Below are 16,258 nucleotides of genomic sequence, written 5' to 3'. Positions count from 1 at the left end.
GTAATGATGAACCACGTGTTCAGTTTGACTCAATTTTATAATGAACCTAGCAAAAGTTTCAGACCCCTTTACAATATGAAATGATTGAATGCCATAGGATTATTTCCTCTTGATTTTCTTCATCATCCAAAAAATAAAGTCCCACCAACCCCTACCATTCTATGATTCTATGAAAGCACGGGTGCAGAGGCAGGAGAGAGAAAAGCATTTAACTTCATTAGTGCTTTTATAACAAGTTGTGTGGAGAAAAGAACTTGAGGGAAATTACTGCATTCCTACTGAGCCAACACCTCACCTTTCTCCCAAGTTTTCTATAGTCTTCCTTGAAATATTTGAGCAGTTGGCAACAATTCTGGTCTTTGGAACAAGTCAATATATTGCATTTATTCTAGTCCACCACTGTATTTGATGAAAATGTGTGCCTGACTGTATAATTATTACAAGCAACTATTTTCACAGTATAGGATTAGTTCTGAATAAACAATTACTGAAGCACTTGCTTGGATGCACCTATTTTTGCAGTGATCCTACTAAGGTCTCAAAACTATCTTATTCTTGGTACTTTTAAATACAGAGTTTACTATACCAGTGACCTTAGAGAATTGCAGTGCTGATTTTACATTTTGTGACGGCGGGGGCCGTTCTGCATGGAAATATATTGCTTAATGCTGTATTAAAGTAAATGGAGACTGTCCAGCTACATAAATTCGAGGTGCAGGGAAATGCAGAATGAGATACTGCTTCTATAATAAAGTATATGTAAACTAAGGAGATAGAAATTCCCAGCAGTACTCAACTCAACTAGTAATTTAAGCCTAAGTGGGAACAACAGGCATCTCCATATCAGAAGTATGTCACATTTTCAGAACATGTGTTTTAAAGTTGCAACTAAGTAACCAAAGTGTGCCGCTGCCTCATCTGTTAAGACCAATACCTCTGCAGACCCAGTAAAATTCTGGTTTTAAAAAATGTACCTGAAATTTCTGCCTTTTGCTGTTTGTTTTGAAAGCTAAGAAACGTAAATACAAGAGGATGGCTCTGGTTGTGGCAACAATTGATTCTGTATTCCCCCCAACATGTTTGTTTGCAAAATGTGTAAAACTGCTTTTCATTTCCCCCCCCTCAGTTTTAAGATAAGCTTGACTTTTTAAAGTTGAAAATACAGAGAATTATTTCATTTGTGTCATGTTTTATTGTTTGATTTTTAACTTTTAAAAGTACCGTCTTGTTTCTTCATCGGGTAAAGAAGAAATATCAAACATGCAAGTGTAGGATGTTCAGACTTCTTTTTTGTAATCCTGCAAGCAACCAACTATTTAATGCAACTGGGCAACGTGGTGTAGGAAAGATTTCTGCCTGCAATTTCTGCAGCCTGCTAGTTCTCAATGCTTTCCCCAGGGTTCGGCAGAATTTGTACTTGCCACAGTACAGATATAAACTTGACTAATGCACACAGAATTGAGGGGGAAGGTGCTTCTCTTCATTGACCCTTCCCAGTCATCATATTCTATGTTTAATTTATCAGTAATGATTCTCAGTAACATTTCTGTTTAATAGAAACCTGGGGTAGTTTTGTGTCATACAGTAAGGTGAAAGACCCTTAAGGAGGGAAAAACATTAGAACCAGGTTTAAGCCAAGCAAATAAACTGTATTTGGCTTCCAGCTGGCTTAAATAGCTAAGCAAGCACAGGCCTCGTAGGTATGCTGCTGAATCTCAGTATCAGCATCTTTGAGGATAAACAGCCGCTCTGTTGGTAAGTACAAAAACTACAACTTTAGGTTTGTTATTCTCCTAGAGAGTGAGCGAGTGCAAAAGGGAAGTCTTCATGCTTTCATAATGAAGTACATATTTCCCAGTACTACAGGGACAGATAATGAAAGAGATTGAACTTTTGTTGCTGCTGTTGTTCTGTTACCATGCTGAAGATATGAAATAAGAATTAGGGGAAAAGGTCAAATGTTATAAATTTATTTTGGGACATATATATTGCAACCTCTGTGGAAGCTTTTGAAAATTCAGGCAAAGATCAATACACTTCCAATAAAACTTTTGAACTTCCAATAAAACAATATTTTAAACATTATATATATATTTATATAGAGTTTTAATTAAAGGGATCATTTTAGCAGGATATTTTTCTTTTTTATACTGCATTCCTCTGCCATAGCTCTTTCCAGATTGAAGGGATGCGAATGAGGTAAGAATTAAGGCAAACCTAAAAGGCATGCAAATGAAGTACATTTACATCCACTGACGATACAAGCACGTGTGCGGATCAGACTTAAGAGCCGAGGAACTCTTCCCCTCTGTCTGTCCAGTACTACTTTACAGCAGAATGGTGACATGATTTATAATAAACAGTTAACATTACCGTGGGAATTCAGTGCCACTAACATTACTCAGTCTAGGAGACACAGAGCTAGCATCAGTAAACATGAACAATAAATAATATAATTCACTGCAGCACAGGACTGCTGCACAGGCTTCAGAGGAAGAGGGTTGTTATGAAATGACATTGCACACGTCACGTTGTGGCAGTTTATTTTTTATAATATATACTTTTAAAATTCTTTAGCAAATGACATTCTCATGCACACAAGTGTTTCAAACACAAGAAGCAAGTCCATTTATAGGTAGTCCAAGCAAATTGTTGTGTGTGTGGAAATAGCTGCAAACTGAATGGAACATTAAACTTCTGTGCAGTCTATGACGCGTCGTACACGAGCTCATTTCTGAATGTCACACTGCAGGAGTAATACAATGGAAGGATCACTCTTTGCAGCTTCTTTGAATTCATCCAGTGTGATCTGGTCATCTTTGTTCTTATCCATCTTACTGAAGATCTTGTCTACCCGCTGCTCAGGCGTCAGACCATCCTCATTCATTTTCATCATGATCACAGTGCCCACCATTTTGTAGATGGCCTTTGGAAAGAAACCAAATGGGAAATTCAACATACCAATTAACCTGTTCTTTTATTTGATGTGATCAAATTCTGGAAAGATATTCTAACAATAAAATGATTGCTAGTTTACCTAAAGATTTTGGCTTTCTCAGAATCCAGTGTCCATATACTTATAATAAGGAGGAATACATTTTCTTTTCTTTAGATGCAGATGAGTTAATTTTGGTGGTTGCTTTTTGCAACCTGGAATGAATTTCTTTGGCTTTCACTTTCACAGTGCAAAACTGCTGTAGCCTGTTTTCTTGATCAACTGTTTATTTGGCTTTTAGTCACTCCATTGAAATATTTCACATAAATTCTGTATAATCTCTTTTAGAAGTTATCACCTTTTAATAGCTTTCTATGTGTAGATGTGAGCAAAATCTGGTATTTACTGTGGTGAGTCGCTGGCAGATGCTGAGGGTGATAAACTTTATTCCACTGTCACATGCTGTGGCCATCTTAAAGCCCATCTGTGGGAGCTCGCTTAAAATAGTGTGTTGCTATCCCTGAAAATTTCTGTAATCATCTAAAGTTAATCTCCTGTGAGGTTTCAGCTACTTGAGCTACAAAACAGTAATTTCATGGGTGTCAAGTGATTTTTGAGATGGGCTTTGTAAATCCTTTGCTGGGCTGTTCCTATGGCTAATCCATTCATCAGAGAAAGAAAAAATTACCTCTGGTTATTTAAAAGCTTTATATGCACATACGTTTTCCCTGCAATCCTTACAGATTACATCTATGTTAGTGTCCTTGCACCACTTAGGCATGAGTTAGTACAGAATGAATGTATGTAAAATGCTTTTAATGGTACAGAACAGCCTCTTCCATGCTTAAAATCTGAAGGGAATGTGAGCAAGTAATCAGATATTATTAACGTTGTTCAAACACGTTCATTTTCAGTGCTATATTGATCTCACCTCTATTATTTCCAGCATTTCCACTCTTGTAATTTTACCATCACCATCCAAGTCATACATGTTGAAGGCCCAGTTTAGCTTTTGCTCAAAACTGCCCCGTGAGGTGATGGACAGAGCACAAATGAACTCTCTGAAGTCGATGGTTCCGTCTCCGTTTTTATCAAAGGTTCGGAAGGCGTGCTGGGCAAACTTTGAAGCATCTCCATAGGGAAAGAACTGCAAAAGAAAACCATAGACAGAACTGTGGGCAATGCAAGGGAGTAAACTATGTACCTGCCTGCAAAATACTGTAGTGAGGCATTTAGGAGAAGTTGGCTGTGGGCTTTGTGTGAAACTGAAGATAGGCAATGTAAGCTCTGTAACAGTCACAGTGTAATGATTACTAAAAAGTCATTTCTCCAACAATAGCTTACTGCAAACTGTATTGCAAAAATATTGAACTCTAATTTAAAGCTAAATTAACTAGATAAACCTTAAAATAAAGTAGGGTACAAATGGGAGCTTGTATGTCATGTTCTGTGACTATGAAATTCCAGCAGCCCAGGGGCATGTTAACTATTTTTTCTGTCTTGGAGTAACCAGCCCATGACACGTTGCAACCAAGTAGATGTGTGGGCTTGTTGTTACGTAACTTGGTTTATTTTAACAAAAATAATCCACACATAGCATCAAGCAGCAGCAACACTTGTTATCTTCTGCCAATAAACGTGAGACTGAGAATCAATTAAACAAGACAGAACAATACTTTTCATGTTTAATATCCATTATCAGTGAATACTGCAACTGACTTTCACAAAATATTTTAAATGACCATAACATGTAGGTTTTCAGCTGGTATTTTTTCCCTTGGGACATGTATTTTTTAAGACATTTGAGAGAGTGGTTGTTCCTCCTGTGGCTTAGACTCAAGAACACTCGCCTCCTAGGAAAAAGGAGTTTTAAACCAGTGCTGAAGTCTCATTGCAGCACAGGGACTGCACACAAATAATATTTGTTTCTATACTCCCAGCACAATTTCGATGGAGGTTTTCACACTCCTAAAATATAAACATGCATTAGTCCCAATCCGAGAGCCATCTCATTTTGTGCTTCCTCAAATTTCAATTATTAGCAAATGTTGCATTTTAATGATGTAAGTTTGAAGGAAAGACTTCAGTGGCAGCTGAGGAATTGGATCTGCATTTCACAATTTTCCATCTTCCCCTCCAGAGCTTTCACTGCAGGCTGATGGTTGCTGTGGTCAGCTGTGAAAGCTCTTCAACGATACACTCAAATTTCATAAGGGATCTTAGGGATCTCACACCATATACAGAAATGGGAGCTACTAATTCTCTGACTAAATACAGATGTAGAACATGGCAAGCCTTTGCTGCTTTTCCTTTGAGGAGGCAAAATGATCATTTGGATACTGTGTCTTGCCCTAAAAATGCAAAACTTAGTGTGTAGACAGCTGCTTGCACAATGTGGCTGTGTGGCTCGTGGTGGGAGCCACTGCTGTGTTGCCAGAGAGTCCTAACCCGGTAATTTCCTTTAAACATACTGTTTTCTCTGATATCAACATTTCAGACACCTTTGCATTGCCGAAGAGGTCTGATACAATCACTTCACTGGTTCAGTGGTATTACAGTCATTGTAAAATCTTCCTCTTCCCCTCAAAAGAGAGCAGGGTTAAATTTTGCCCACCTCCATGGAAATGCAAATCACTGTGTTATCCCAGAATAGGTACAAAATACACTCATCTCAATTCTCAAGTATCTTTACAGGAAGGTATTTGATCACTGTGAAGGCACTGAGACAGAGAGACACTATGCCTATTCCAGTGGTATTTTGTCCAGGTTAACATCACAGTTAAAAGCTGTGCTTTTCTTAAAAGGCAAGTAACTAGAGTGGGATTGTCCCTTTTGCCATCAAGAGAACCAAAAGACATTGTGGTGGTTTGACCCTGTCTGGATGCCAGGGAGGGGAGAAAATAAGATGGGAGTCTCGTGGGTTAAGATAAAAGCAGTTTAATAAGGAAATAGGAAAGCCACATGAGTGAGAAACAAAGCAAAGCAAATTAAGATGTTACTCTCTACTTCCCATCAGCAGCCATGTCTGGCCACCTCCCGAGAAGCAGGGCTTCGGTACACGTAACGGTTGCTTTGGAAAGCAAAAGTGAATCACAAATGCCTCCCCTTCCTGCTCCTCTCCCCGAGTTTATGTTGCTGAGCTGATGTCATATGGTGTGGAATATCTACTTGGTCAGCCTGGGTCAGCTGTCCTGGCCATGGCTCCCAGGACATCCTCCCAGGATCCTGTCCACTCACAGCTACTGGTAAAGGAGGGGGAAGGAATGCTGAAGGGACAGTCTTGATGCTGCACAAGCAGTAGCCTCAACATTGATGTGCTACCAATACACATTTTAAGCTACCAACAGAAGGCACAGCACTAAAAGCGCTGCTGTGGAAAGTCACCACTACCCCAGACCCAATATAGACATTCAGGTGTTTTCTCCTAGGATCCAGACTGAGAGATGGCACAATGTACTGGTAGGACCAAAGAACTGAAGTATACAGTGAAGGAGCTCAGCAACAAAAATGGCTAAGAAGTGGCACAGACCCAAAAACACTCAAAAGCCCAAGAACAAAGTGAGGGATTAAGAGAGGTCAATGGCTAGCGATGCCGAATACCATTTCTAAATTATTCTTGGGGAAACATGACCATATCATTCAGTCTCCCATTAGAGGAGCATAAGCAAGCTGTGACTACCTCTTGTGCCAGTCATACCATCAGCTTCTCATGGCAAAGAGAAAACCATCCTTCTAACCTTGGTTATCACAGACAAAACAATGAGCTTTCCCCTTCTGAGGTGAGGAAGGCAGTGGCAGTACTCAGAGCTAAGCCTTGGTATTTACAGCCTAGGAAGGTGAACAAATGGAACTGATGCCTTTTTTTTTTTTTTCCTTTCTCTCTATTTGCCTCCCTCTGGGAAGCAAATGTAGTAAATTGTCCTTTAGGGACTGAAGGCACTCTATTCCAGTCTCTACCTGCCGATTTGTATCATTTTTAGCTCAGAATGACTAAAAAACATTGTCAACACTTGTTTAAAAACCTACTTGAAGACTTCATTGGTCTGTTTTGAAATAATTCATAAATAAGAAATGAAGTAAAAGACAATCAAAACAATTACAGAGCAAAAGAAGCCAGCTCTGGTAAAACATTATTTGACTATTAAAATACAGCGAGGCTTTTTCCTTTAGAAAAAAATGATTGTAACTTACTGTAACATATTGTACCACTGCACTTCACGTGTTAAGGCACAAGAAGGGGAAGACAGATATAGTCTGCAGCAGTCGGGACCTGTTGGTAAGGTCGTGTTGCTCTGGTACCAGTGTCACCTGCAGGTCTGCAACCTGTCCCTGCACCACCTCTTTGTGCAAAACTGAAAACTAATATAACAAGAGCATAATCACAGCAGCAGAAAAATACACAGCTAGTTCTTGAAGAGATTTGATTGCCCTGGAAATACACAGCTCAAGGGCAGGGCAGGACAGATACACCTTTCAAATAAATAAAGATACGAGACTTCCTAAGGAGGTGTAGATTAAGAATGGATAAAGCACAATGTGCCCCTCTTATCCAAATTCTGTCTCTCCCTTATTCTCTGGAATAATGACAGGGAAATGAATGTGAAATGCTGTGAGCTGCCTTCATGCTGGAGCAGAGAGGACTGTCAGAGAGTGTCCTCCCAGTGGTGGTAGGGACTGATGCGGAGGGGACCAGTGGGACCTGGCAAGGCTGAGCAGGACGGGGGCTGTGAGCAGCAGTGTCGCAGGTGAGAGCCACAGCATTGCCCTGGAGCGGGGTGTGCATTGCTGTCATGGTTCAAGCTCATCTGACAACAAAGCACCACACAGCTGCTTCCTCACTCCCTGAATACTCCCCTACCTCCTGCAGGACAGTGGAGACCCCAGCGATATACGAGGAGAAGAGATGACCAAGTGCCTTGTGGATCAAGACGAGGGCAGGAAGGGCTCACTGCCAGTTATGGTTCCAGGCAAAGTAGACTCCACTACTTGACTCAGGGAAGAAAACAAGAACAGTTTCATCTACTACCAACTAGAAACAGAACAGACAGAAAGGAAAACCAGGGCAGGATGATGGAAAATGCAACCAGTACTTTAAGATCTTCTTCCTCCACCCCTCCCCTATTCCAGGGCTCTGCTTCTGCTCGCGATATTTCTACCTCCTCCTCATCGTCAGTGCAGGGTAATGGGAATGGGGAATGTAGTCAGTCCCTCACAGATGGTCTCTGCCACTTCTTTCTCCTCGGAGGAGCAGCTTGTGTGAATATTAAAGGGATCAGAAAACTTTAACAAATTCGGAGTTGACAAACTGCTTTAGAAAACAGATTACTTGTGTTCTTGTATTTCCCCCTGCTAAATATATTCAGAAATTTATTTATCTCAGGTAATTTTCACAATTTTCCTCTCACTGACACTAAGCTGAATGTATATTATTAGCAGCATGGGCCAATGCAAACGATACACTTACTTAAATGGGTTTCAAAACTGGGCCTATGACCATGCCCAATCTTGAAAGCATTTCCTAACAACTTTCTAGTTCTGTCAAAGGTTTTTCCGGAGTTACTATTCATTGGATGAGATCTTTAATGAACTGAAACACATCCAAAAATTGTTACTTAAGTCTAGACCCCCAAGGGCTTTTAGACAAACAAGGCAAAACCCACAAAGGGACACAGGCAATGAAGGATCCTGAGCAATTGCTTCCATAGTCAAGACTTTCATCATGCTAAGGCGTCTGAATGTTTTGGTTGTGGATTTCCAAGGGCTTTTCTTACACAACTCTTCTGTCTAGATTTTGGAGATCCTGTTCTCAGGGGCAATTAACCACATCTTACTGTGCTGAAGCCCTTCTGTGGTTCCTATCCCCAATTGCCCTTTAAATGAAAAGCATTAAGATGCATTTAGATAAGCACTGAGGATTTCGGTCTCAGAGCTCTCTGAGGTTTAATTTTACTGCAGAGACAAAACAGGCAATGAATGAGCACCCAAGAATTTTGCTCCACAGAAGCAGAGTTAATTTCAGCAGCTATGCACACTTCCAGTAACAATTTAATCAAATGTTAAGGGATTTGTATCCCAAATACAGATGTTCCTGTCTTGTTCCCAGTTGCCAACCACAGAGTAGTAGCCCATCAGCACAGAAAAGCAGAGCATATGCCTTTGAAAGGTTTCAGGCTATCTTCTTCGCATGCGTTGAAAATGAAGCGAGGGTTACGACAATGTAATTTCATTTCTGAAATTCCAAGGTGTGGGATTGTATGATGATTCTGCACTGCACTAGAAATGGGATACTGTAACAGATCCAGACATAATCTTCAGAATTGTGGTACAGATGGGGATCCTCTTCTCAACTTTCTCCTTACCCTCTCTCTGTTCCTCCCCACCCCACACCATTATGCAAGAAACCCTAAGAGATGTCTAAAAGCTCTCTCAATAGCTCACCTCCAGCTACAGCACTGATACCACTGATCTCCACCGAAGCTGAAGCAGGTGCTGCACTAATGAGGCTAATCTGCATCCACAACCTCTGCTGCACTAGACATACAGCCAGAGGAAAAGGGGGAAGTTGGTTGTGTCCTCTGGGTTAATGAGGGGTGTAAAACTGCCTGGCATAGCAGCAGGGGTTTCTGGAATATGTTTCAAAGCTGAGAGCCTTGCCCAACCCATCTTGTGTGTATGACCAGGCTAGTTACCTTAAACATTTCTTTTGCTAAGACATTTTTATTTTGAAGATGAAAATGGAAAGAGCACATGCAGCCCTAAACAAAGTCTGTTTGTGGTTAGTGAATTGAATTTCCTCTGCCTTCCAAAAACTAGACAAATGAATAAAAACAGTACTGCCGTTGTCAGTGTATGCCTTTTGAAATCCAAGCTCAATGTACTACCCTAAGGCACTGATATAACTCAAGAAACAGCAAGATCATCAAAATAGTCACTGATATTTAGCCTGTCCATGTGTAGGGCTGCAGCTTCTGCTGACAGGATATGGAATGAAGCAATGTATTTTTTTTTCCTCACATGTTAATATAGCTACACTGCTTCAGAAGTCAGATTTATCTTGTGTTCCTCCTACAGTTACCTTTACTGGGAGCAAATATCAGTTTTCCTGTTTCTCCCTCTACTCCCATTCAGCCTTTGAAAGGTTACCATCTCCTCCCAGCTTGTCGTGTTTGTACCAAATCACTTCATACCCAAAGCACTTAAGTTTCTGCTCAGTATCTGGGAGAAAGGCCATTTTCTGTCTCAGTGCTAGCCATTTCATTGTGCTTTACACAAGCAAAAGGTCCACTGGGCTGAGCCGGTGGAAAATGTGGAATCAGAGCAGGTAATGTCACAACCCAGTACTGCCGATCTGCACAGCTTTTACCGGCCAGTTTCCTTCCGAGGAATCAAGTTCTTCTCTCAAGTCAGCCAAAAAAATTACCCTGATTATGTTTTGCTGAGTGTCAGGGAAGAGATTACTGTATAGGATTACAATGGATTGACACATGAGCAGAGGCTTCAGGAGACAGACCTGACCCTTTCAGCACTGGCAAAACTCATCGTTGCTAAGCAGAAATCAGCACAGTATTTTCTGCAGCAAGGTGAATAAAAAGAAATCACCAGGGATAAAGCATCAATTGCAGAGCAGAAATGGTACAGAAACATGAGAAAAAACCCACATCTAATATACTGTCCGAGAGTTGATCTTCATAGTAAAAGCCTTCTAGCTTTTTGCCCCTATAGATGCTGAGTCTGGTATAGCTGCACTCTTAAGCACATCTGCAGCGTAAGGTAGAAACTCCCCAACTGGGAAAACTGCATCCAGCCACTTGGATTCAGTTGGACTCAATGATATTAAAAGTCTTTTCCAACCAAATAGTTCTATGATTCTATGATTCAGCTTGACAGAGCATCCCCAGGCAGTGTCCACCATCCACAGTCACAGGTCTATAGGTTTTTGCAGCAGCTGAACCACGGCGCTGAGTATCTGGAAGGGATAATCTGGAGGACACCAAAGACCTGAGTCTAATGGCTATTTAGATCTAGGTCTCAGTTCTCCATGTGTAAGGTTGTGAGATGTCTCCACCTCAGAGCTGCGTGGTGAGTGTAAACACAAGAACTGCAGCTCTTTCAGATCTTGCTGCAGTGGGAGTAACACAACTAGCAAGAGCTGAGGAGCACTGCCAAACCTCATGGATGTTTACTGCTTATGTCTCTGCTCAGTAGCTATAATGCTGTGAACATGTATGCATGCATAGACACATGGGAGGCTTATAAGCAGCTGTTAGCTCTTTATATAATGAATAAATATTTAGAAGTGCCAAGAAATGTAATTTCTCTCCTTCAGGGGAAAATTCACAACTTGTACAGGCTGAACTGGGATCAGAGAAGAGTTGCTGTCTTACCCAGACCTCCACACACTGTGACTAGCTCTTACATTATTGTTAAGGACTAAGTCACTCTGTCTTGCAGATGTTTTTAGCCACCGCAGAAATGCTCATTTGAAGCATATAGAGAAGGGATATTCGACAATTTAGGAGCAGATCTCTAATTATCAATACCAGTTCCTTGTAATTGTGTGAGACATGGGTTATGACACCAGAGAACAAGCACACATCACAGGCTATGATAAAGCAAAACCCATAGTAAAAAAAACAGCATAGGCCAAGAGGCTGGAAGAAGATGGATGGGAAAAAACAAGTCACTCTGCTTCTTCTTAAACGTCATCTGGCAGGGTGTACCTCTAAAAAAACCTCTCAACCTGAAAAGTTAATCTCTATATTCACATTGTGGAGAATTAGTCATTAACTAGAAGGAAATGAATCGATTTTCAATCTCGGCTTTTCTCTGATTAGATTTGGACAATAAGAAACTTAATTGAGCTGTGGTAGTGCTATAGGTCAATACACAAGCAGATCAGTTATTGCCCAGCGCTAACAAAAAAAAAGTCTTCAGAGAGAACTGTCGTCAAAACAATTAGTATTGCTAGTACATAACACCACAACTACTGCTGATTAAATGTTATTTATCTCTGATCTTCTTTAAGTGAGCAGCAGCACTGGAACACTTTATTTATTTTACGTTTGGCACAGTCTTCTTCTACCCCAAGGTCAGTGATAGCACAGGGCTAAGATAACTTCAGGATCCTGCTGTGCTGTAGCTATGCCCCAGTCTAATCACAACATCCTTTTTCTTGACACCATGTTATCTCTTTAGGAATTTGAGAACATTCCAGATGGAGAATACACTGATCTGGGACCTTTTTTTTTTTTCTTCTCTTTTTAATCTCCTTTTTTTTTCCCCCAGTAAAGATCATCTGACTCTTTTTTTATTTCTGATAAAAAAGCTTTGTTTTCCCAGTGAGTTTTGGCTACAAAGGTTCAGAGTATCAACTTGAATGCTGTGCCTACTGTGTTGTGAAGTCCTTAGTGAAAATTTCCCCAAAGGACTATAGAAGCATCAGTAAGTGCTATTTCTAGCCAAAAGGGGCTCTGAAACACGAGTCACTAAAGTCTGAGACACACATCTTGTGAACACACAGATGGAACTGCTGAAAAAAATCTTGTGCCTGAAATATCTGACTGTCTCATATACTTATGTAATATGTCCTCCTAGAATTCTTATCCATATGGAGCTGTTAGAGCTCAGTACTGCAGAAAGGAAACTGCAGAGAGAAAGGAAATGGCTCCAGCTGAGAGCAGCAGAGTACTGAGAATTTGAACCTCAAGATCTTGGTAAGTGCTAAACAACCAAAATCCTTTTCTTGATATCAAATGCAAAACCTGCCAATTCAAGAATTACCAATAGCTTTAACTTCTGGGCAGAACTATCAATTCCCTTACAAGCACAGCTCACTCCCGTAAGCTGGGATTTGGTGGACTCATCCAGTCCTTAAAGCCTTTGGCCCATAAAGCAATCCATAAACTTTCTCATTGAAGGAAGGAAACTAACAACCTGAAGTCCAGAAACACCACAGAGAACAGTTGTATGGTACCATGAGCACCTTGGAAGAACCTGATTTGCTGAGAAAAGTATTCAATATCCAAGGATAGAAAATGGGGGAAGGGTTGACTGCCCCCCAAATCAGTGTATCATGTTGCTCACTGCCATTACAGTCTGGAAAATGGAACCCCCTCCTGTGTCTCCAGGCAGCCAATCGCAATAGGAACACAAGTCAGAGGGTAACAACTACAGCTGCAGTGTTTAGGTCAGTGAGTGTGCAGTGGTCTGCACTTCACCCAGTCATCCCCTGACAATGTACCTGCAGTGGTTATTCCTGGTGTTGTACTGAAAAGATTTAACAGTGCCCAAGGGCAGACTTAATGACACACAGTAACCCACACAACTCACCTGGGGAAATCCTGACATCTCTTTGCTTGGAGACAGCACAACTCCCTAAACTCCTGTGACCTTGGAACAGACAGAGATACCTGACTGGAGTTGGTAACAACAGCATAAGGTTTGTATGTGGGACAAAAGCGGGAAGAATGAAAGGGATGGAAAAGATCCCAAAGTTAGCGGTGACAGGCAGGTAGGACGGTAGCATTAACAGCAAGAGGTAGCAGTGCAGGTAGGCAATGACTCTGTATCATCTTTGTCCCCCTGTTGTCCCTAGCCATATTCTGTTGACTTTTATTTTCAATACTGAGTTTGAAAGCAATCCAACAACTCACAGGAAATCTGTAGTAAAAGGAAGTTTCTAATAATTTGATATTGGAAATAGGCCCACATTTCTATTTGCTGCAAGGCCTATCTCAAAGCTTTCCTTTTGCAATGAAGCTGTGAGCAGATAGGTTTTCAGGTATCTGAGAACTCTGTACAGCTCTACTTAGGAGATGTGTCCCTCTGTAACCTTTCCAGTTCTGTTCTCACGGAGAATAATGATAAAAAAGGGACTCTTATAAATTCTAGCTTTAAAAGATAATGTCTTTTCTTCTGTATCTATGCTTTCTATTGAGACACAAACCCTTTCAAATGTCAATACCAAGACTTACAAGTGCAATAGTATGTAAGAAGTTTGAAAAGTCAGTATTCTGGTGCAAAGGATCATGAATATATGTCTATATAGAGATTTATGTCAAAGGAGTGGACTGAATCAGTTCTTTTTTAGAGAAAATAACTTGGAGAACAACACTCTTCGGCTCACTGACATTTAAAAAGCCGCAGTTTTATTTATATGAAGTGTTGTGTGCATTTGTAGCTCCATGTGAATTTCTACTGCTGTTATTGAGAGCCTCCTATGAATGCATAATCAGCTGGCTAGATGAGGGGAGAGCAATGGATGTCGTCTACCTTGCCTTCAGCAAGGCTTTTGACACTGTCTCCCATAACATCCTCATCAGAAAGCTCAGGCAGTGTGGCTTGGATGAGTGGACAGTGAAGTGGATCGAGAGCTGACTGAATGACAGAGCCCAGAGGGTGCTGATCAATGGCACAGAATCGAGTTGGAGGCCTGTGGCCAGTGGAGTTCCTCAGGGATTGGTCTGGTGCCAGTCTTGTTCAACATCTTCATCAACAACCTGGATGAGGGGACAGAGTGTACCCTCAGCAAGTTGGCTGAAGACACCAAACTGGGAGGACTGGCTGATTCCCCAGAAGGCTGTGCTGCCATTCAGCGGGATCTCGACCGGCTTGAGAGCTGGGCAGAGAGGAACCTCATGAGGTTCAACAAGGACAAGTGCAGAGTCCTGCATCTGGGAAGGAACAACCAGTACAGGCTGGGGACTGAACTGCTGAAGAGCAGCTCTGCAGAGAGAGATCTTGCAGTCCTGATTGATAACCATGAGCCAGCAATGTGGCCTCGTGGCCAAGAAGGCCAGTGGCATCCTGGGATGCATCAAGAAGAGTGTGGCCAGCAGGTCAAGGGAGGTTCTTCTTCTCCTCTACTGTGCCCTGGTGAGGCCTCATCTGGAGTCCTGTGTCCAGTTCTAGGCTCCCCAGCTCAAGAGCGACAGGGAATTTCTAGAGAGAGTCCAGCACAGGGCCACCAAGATGACCAGGGGACTGGAGCATCTTCCTCATGAGGAAAGGCCACAGGAACTCGGGCTGTTCAGCCTGGAGGGAGCCCTGGCACATGCTGCCCAGGGAAGGTGTGGAGTCTTCTTCTCTGGAGATCTCCAAACCCATCTGGAAATGTTCCTGTGTGACCTGATCTAGGTGGACCTGCTTTAACAGGGGGGTTGGACTAGATGGTCTCTAGAGGTCCCTTCCAACTGTACCATTCTGTGATTCTGTGATCTAGGAATCCTAGTTGAGCAGCATTTGGAGAACACATAAAGCTCAACACGGAAGAAACAGAAGAAAGAGGATAAGTCAGTGCAAGGAGCCTGGAAGACTTTTCTTTATGACTTGAATCCAGTGGATTTTCTAAAAGGTAGGAAAGGAGAAGGGAATAACATAACTCATTGTGTCATCTTATGGAAATTAAGAAGATGTATGGGTACATCTAGAATAAACCACAGGTATTTAAATAATGACAGCTCTCAGGTACACTATCTCCTTGTCTCCTGGCTCCACAGATCAACTCCTGTAGAAGGAATCTTGATCAAAGACTTTCAAAGGATAAAGGGAAGAATGTAAAGGAGCATTACATTATTGTTCCTTGTCTAAAATGGTGCAAGAAGGGAAAATCCTCATCGTATACAAACAATTTTTTTCACATCAGTTACATTCTTTGCCATCTGTACAAAGAGATGAAGAAAAAACTGCCTGTGGGCCATATGGATCACCACTTTCACACAGAGATGCAATCTCCGTGGATATGCTCGTGCTGTGCTAGTACTGACTGTGCTCACAAGCCAAATCAAACAACACATGGATATTGATACTACTGATACTCAGCACTAGATGCTTCCCAAAGGTGTCTTCTTTTTTAGGCATTGGCCAGGTAAACACAGTATCAGCCTATAGAGTAGAGCTTCTCCCTGGTTTCATCCTTCCTACTCCAATCAGCTCTTGGGGAATGCCGACTTCTACAGACTATAAAGTGAACTGGATGTCTGGAGGAGGAAAATTATCCACAGATTCTGTTTCCTCAGTACTGTTACTTTTTGAACCCACCTTCCAGTGGGGTTTCTGGAAGTTTTATCCACTTTTCTGTGGTTTTTATCCACTTTTCCAGGTATGAGACAGGACCACAAGCGCTCAGATGCTGGAGCGCATCCAGAGACATGCAACAAAGTCAGTGAAGGGTTTGGAGAAGAGGTCTTATGAGACACAGCTGAGGAGTTGGGGATGTTTAGTCTAGAGAAGAGAAGGCTGACTGGAGACATCATCATTCTCTACAACTACCTTAAATGGGGTTGCAGTGAGATGGGGGTTGGTCTCTTCTCTCCAGTAACAAAT

The 16,258-nt window shown here is 41.6% G+C and overlaps 1 protein-coding gene across 3 annotated transcripts in view; it reads right to left on the bottom strand.

The window, feature by feature from the left end:
* Window positions 1-1,169: 1,169 nt before the first annotated feature.
* VSNL1 (visinin like 1) overlaps window positions 1,170-16,258 on the bottom strand; it is a 93,486-nt gene continuing 78,397 nt past the window's right edge. For all 3 annotated transcript variants that reach the window (XM_061989648.1, XM_061989649.1, XM_061989650.1), the window contains exons 3-4: window positions 3,867-4,082; window positions 1,170-2,926 (exon numbers count right to left, since the gene is read on the bottom strand). In XM_061989648.1, the coding sequence (XP_061845632.1) occupies window positions 2,729-2,926; window positions 3,867-4,082 (414 nt within the window). In that variant the 3' untranslated portion in view covers window positions 1,170-2,728. The remainder of the gene's footprint in view (window positions 2,927-3,866; window positions 4,083-16,258) is intronic.

The sequence above is a fragment of the Colius striatus genome, chromosome 2 (genome assembly GCF_028858725.1).
Source record: "Colius striatus isolate bColStr4 chromosome 2, bColStr4.1.hap1, whole genome shotgun sequence".
NCBI lineage: Eukaryota > Metazoa > Chordata > Aves > Coliiformes > Coliidae > Colius > Colius striatus.
This window is presented reverse-complemented; position numbering and strand designations above follow the sequence as displayed.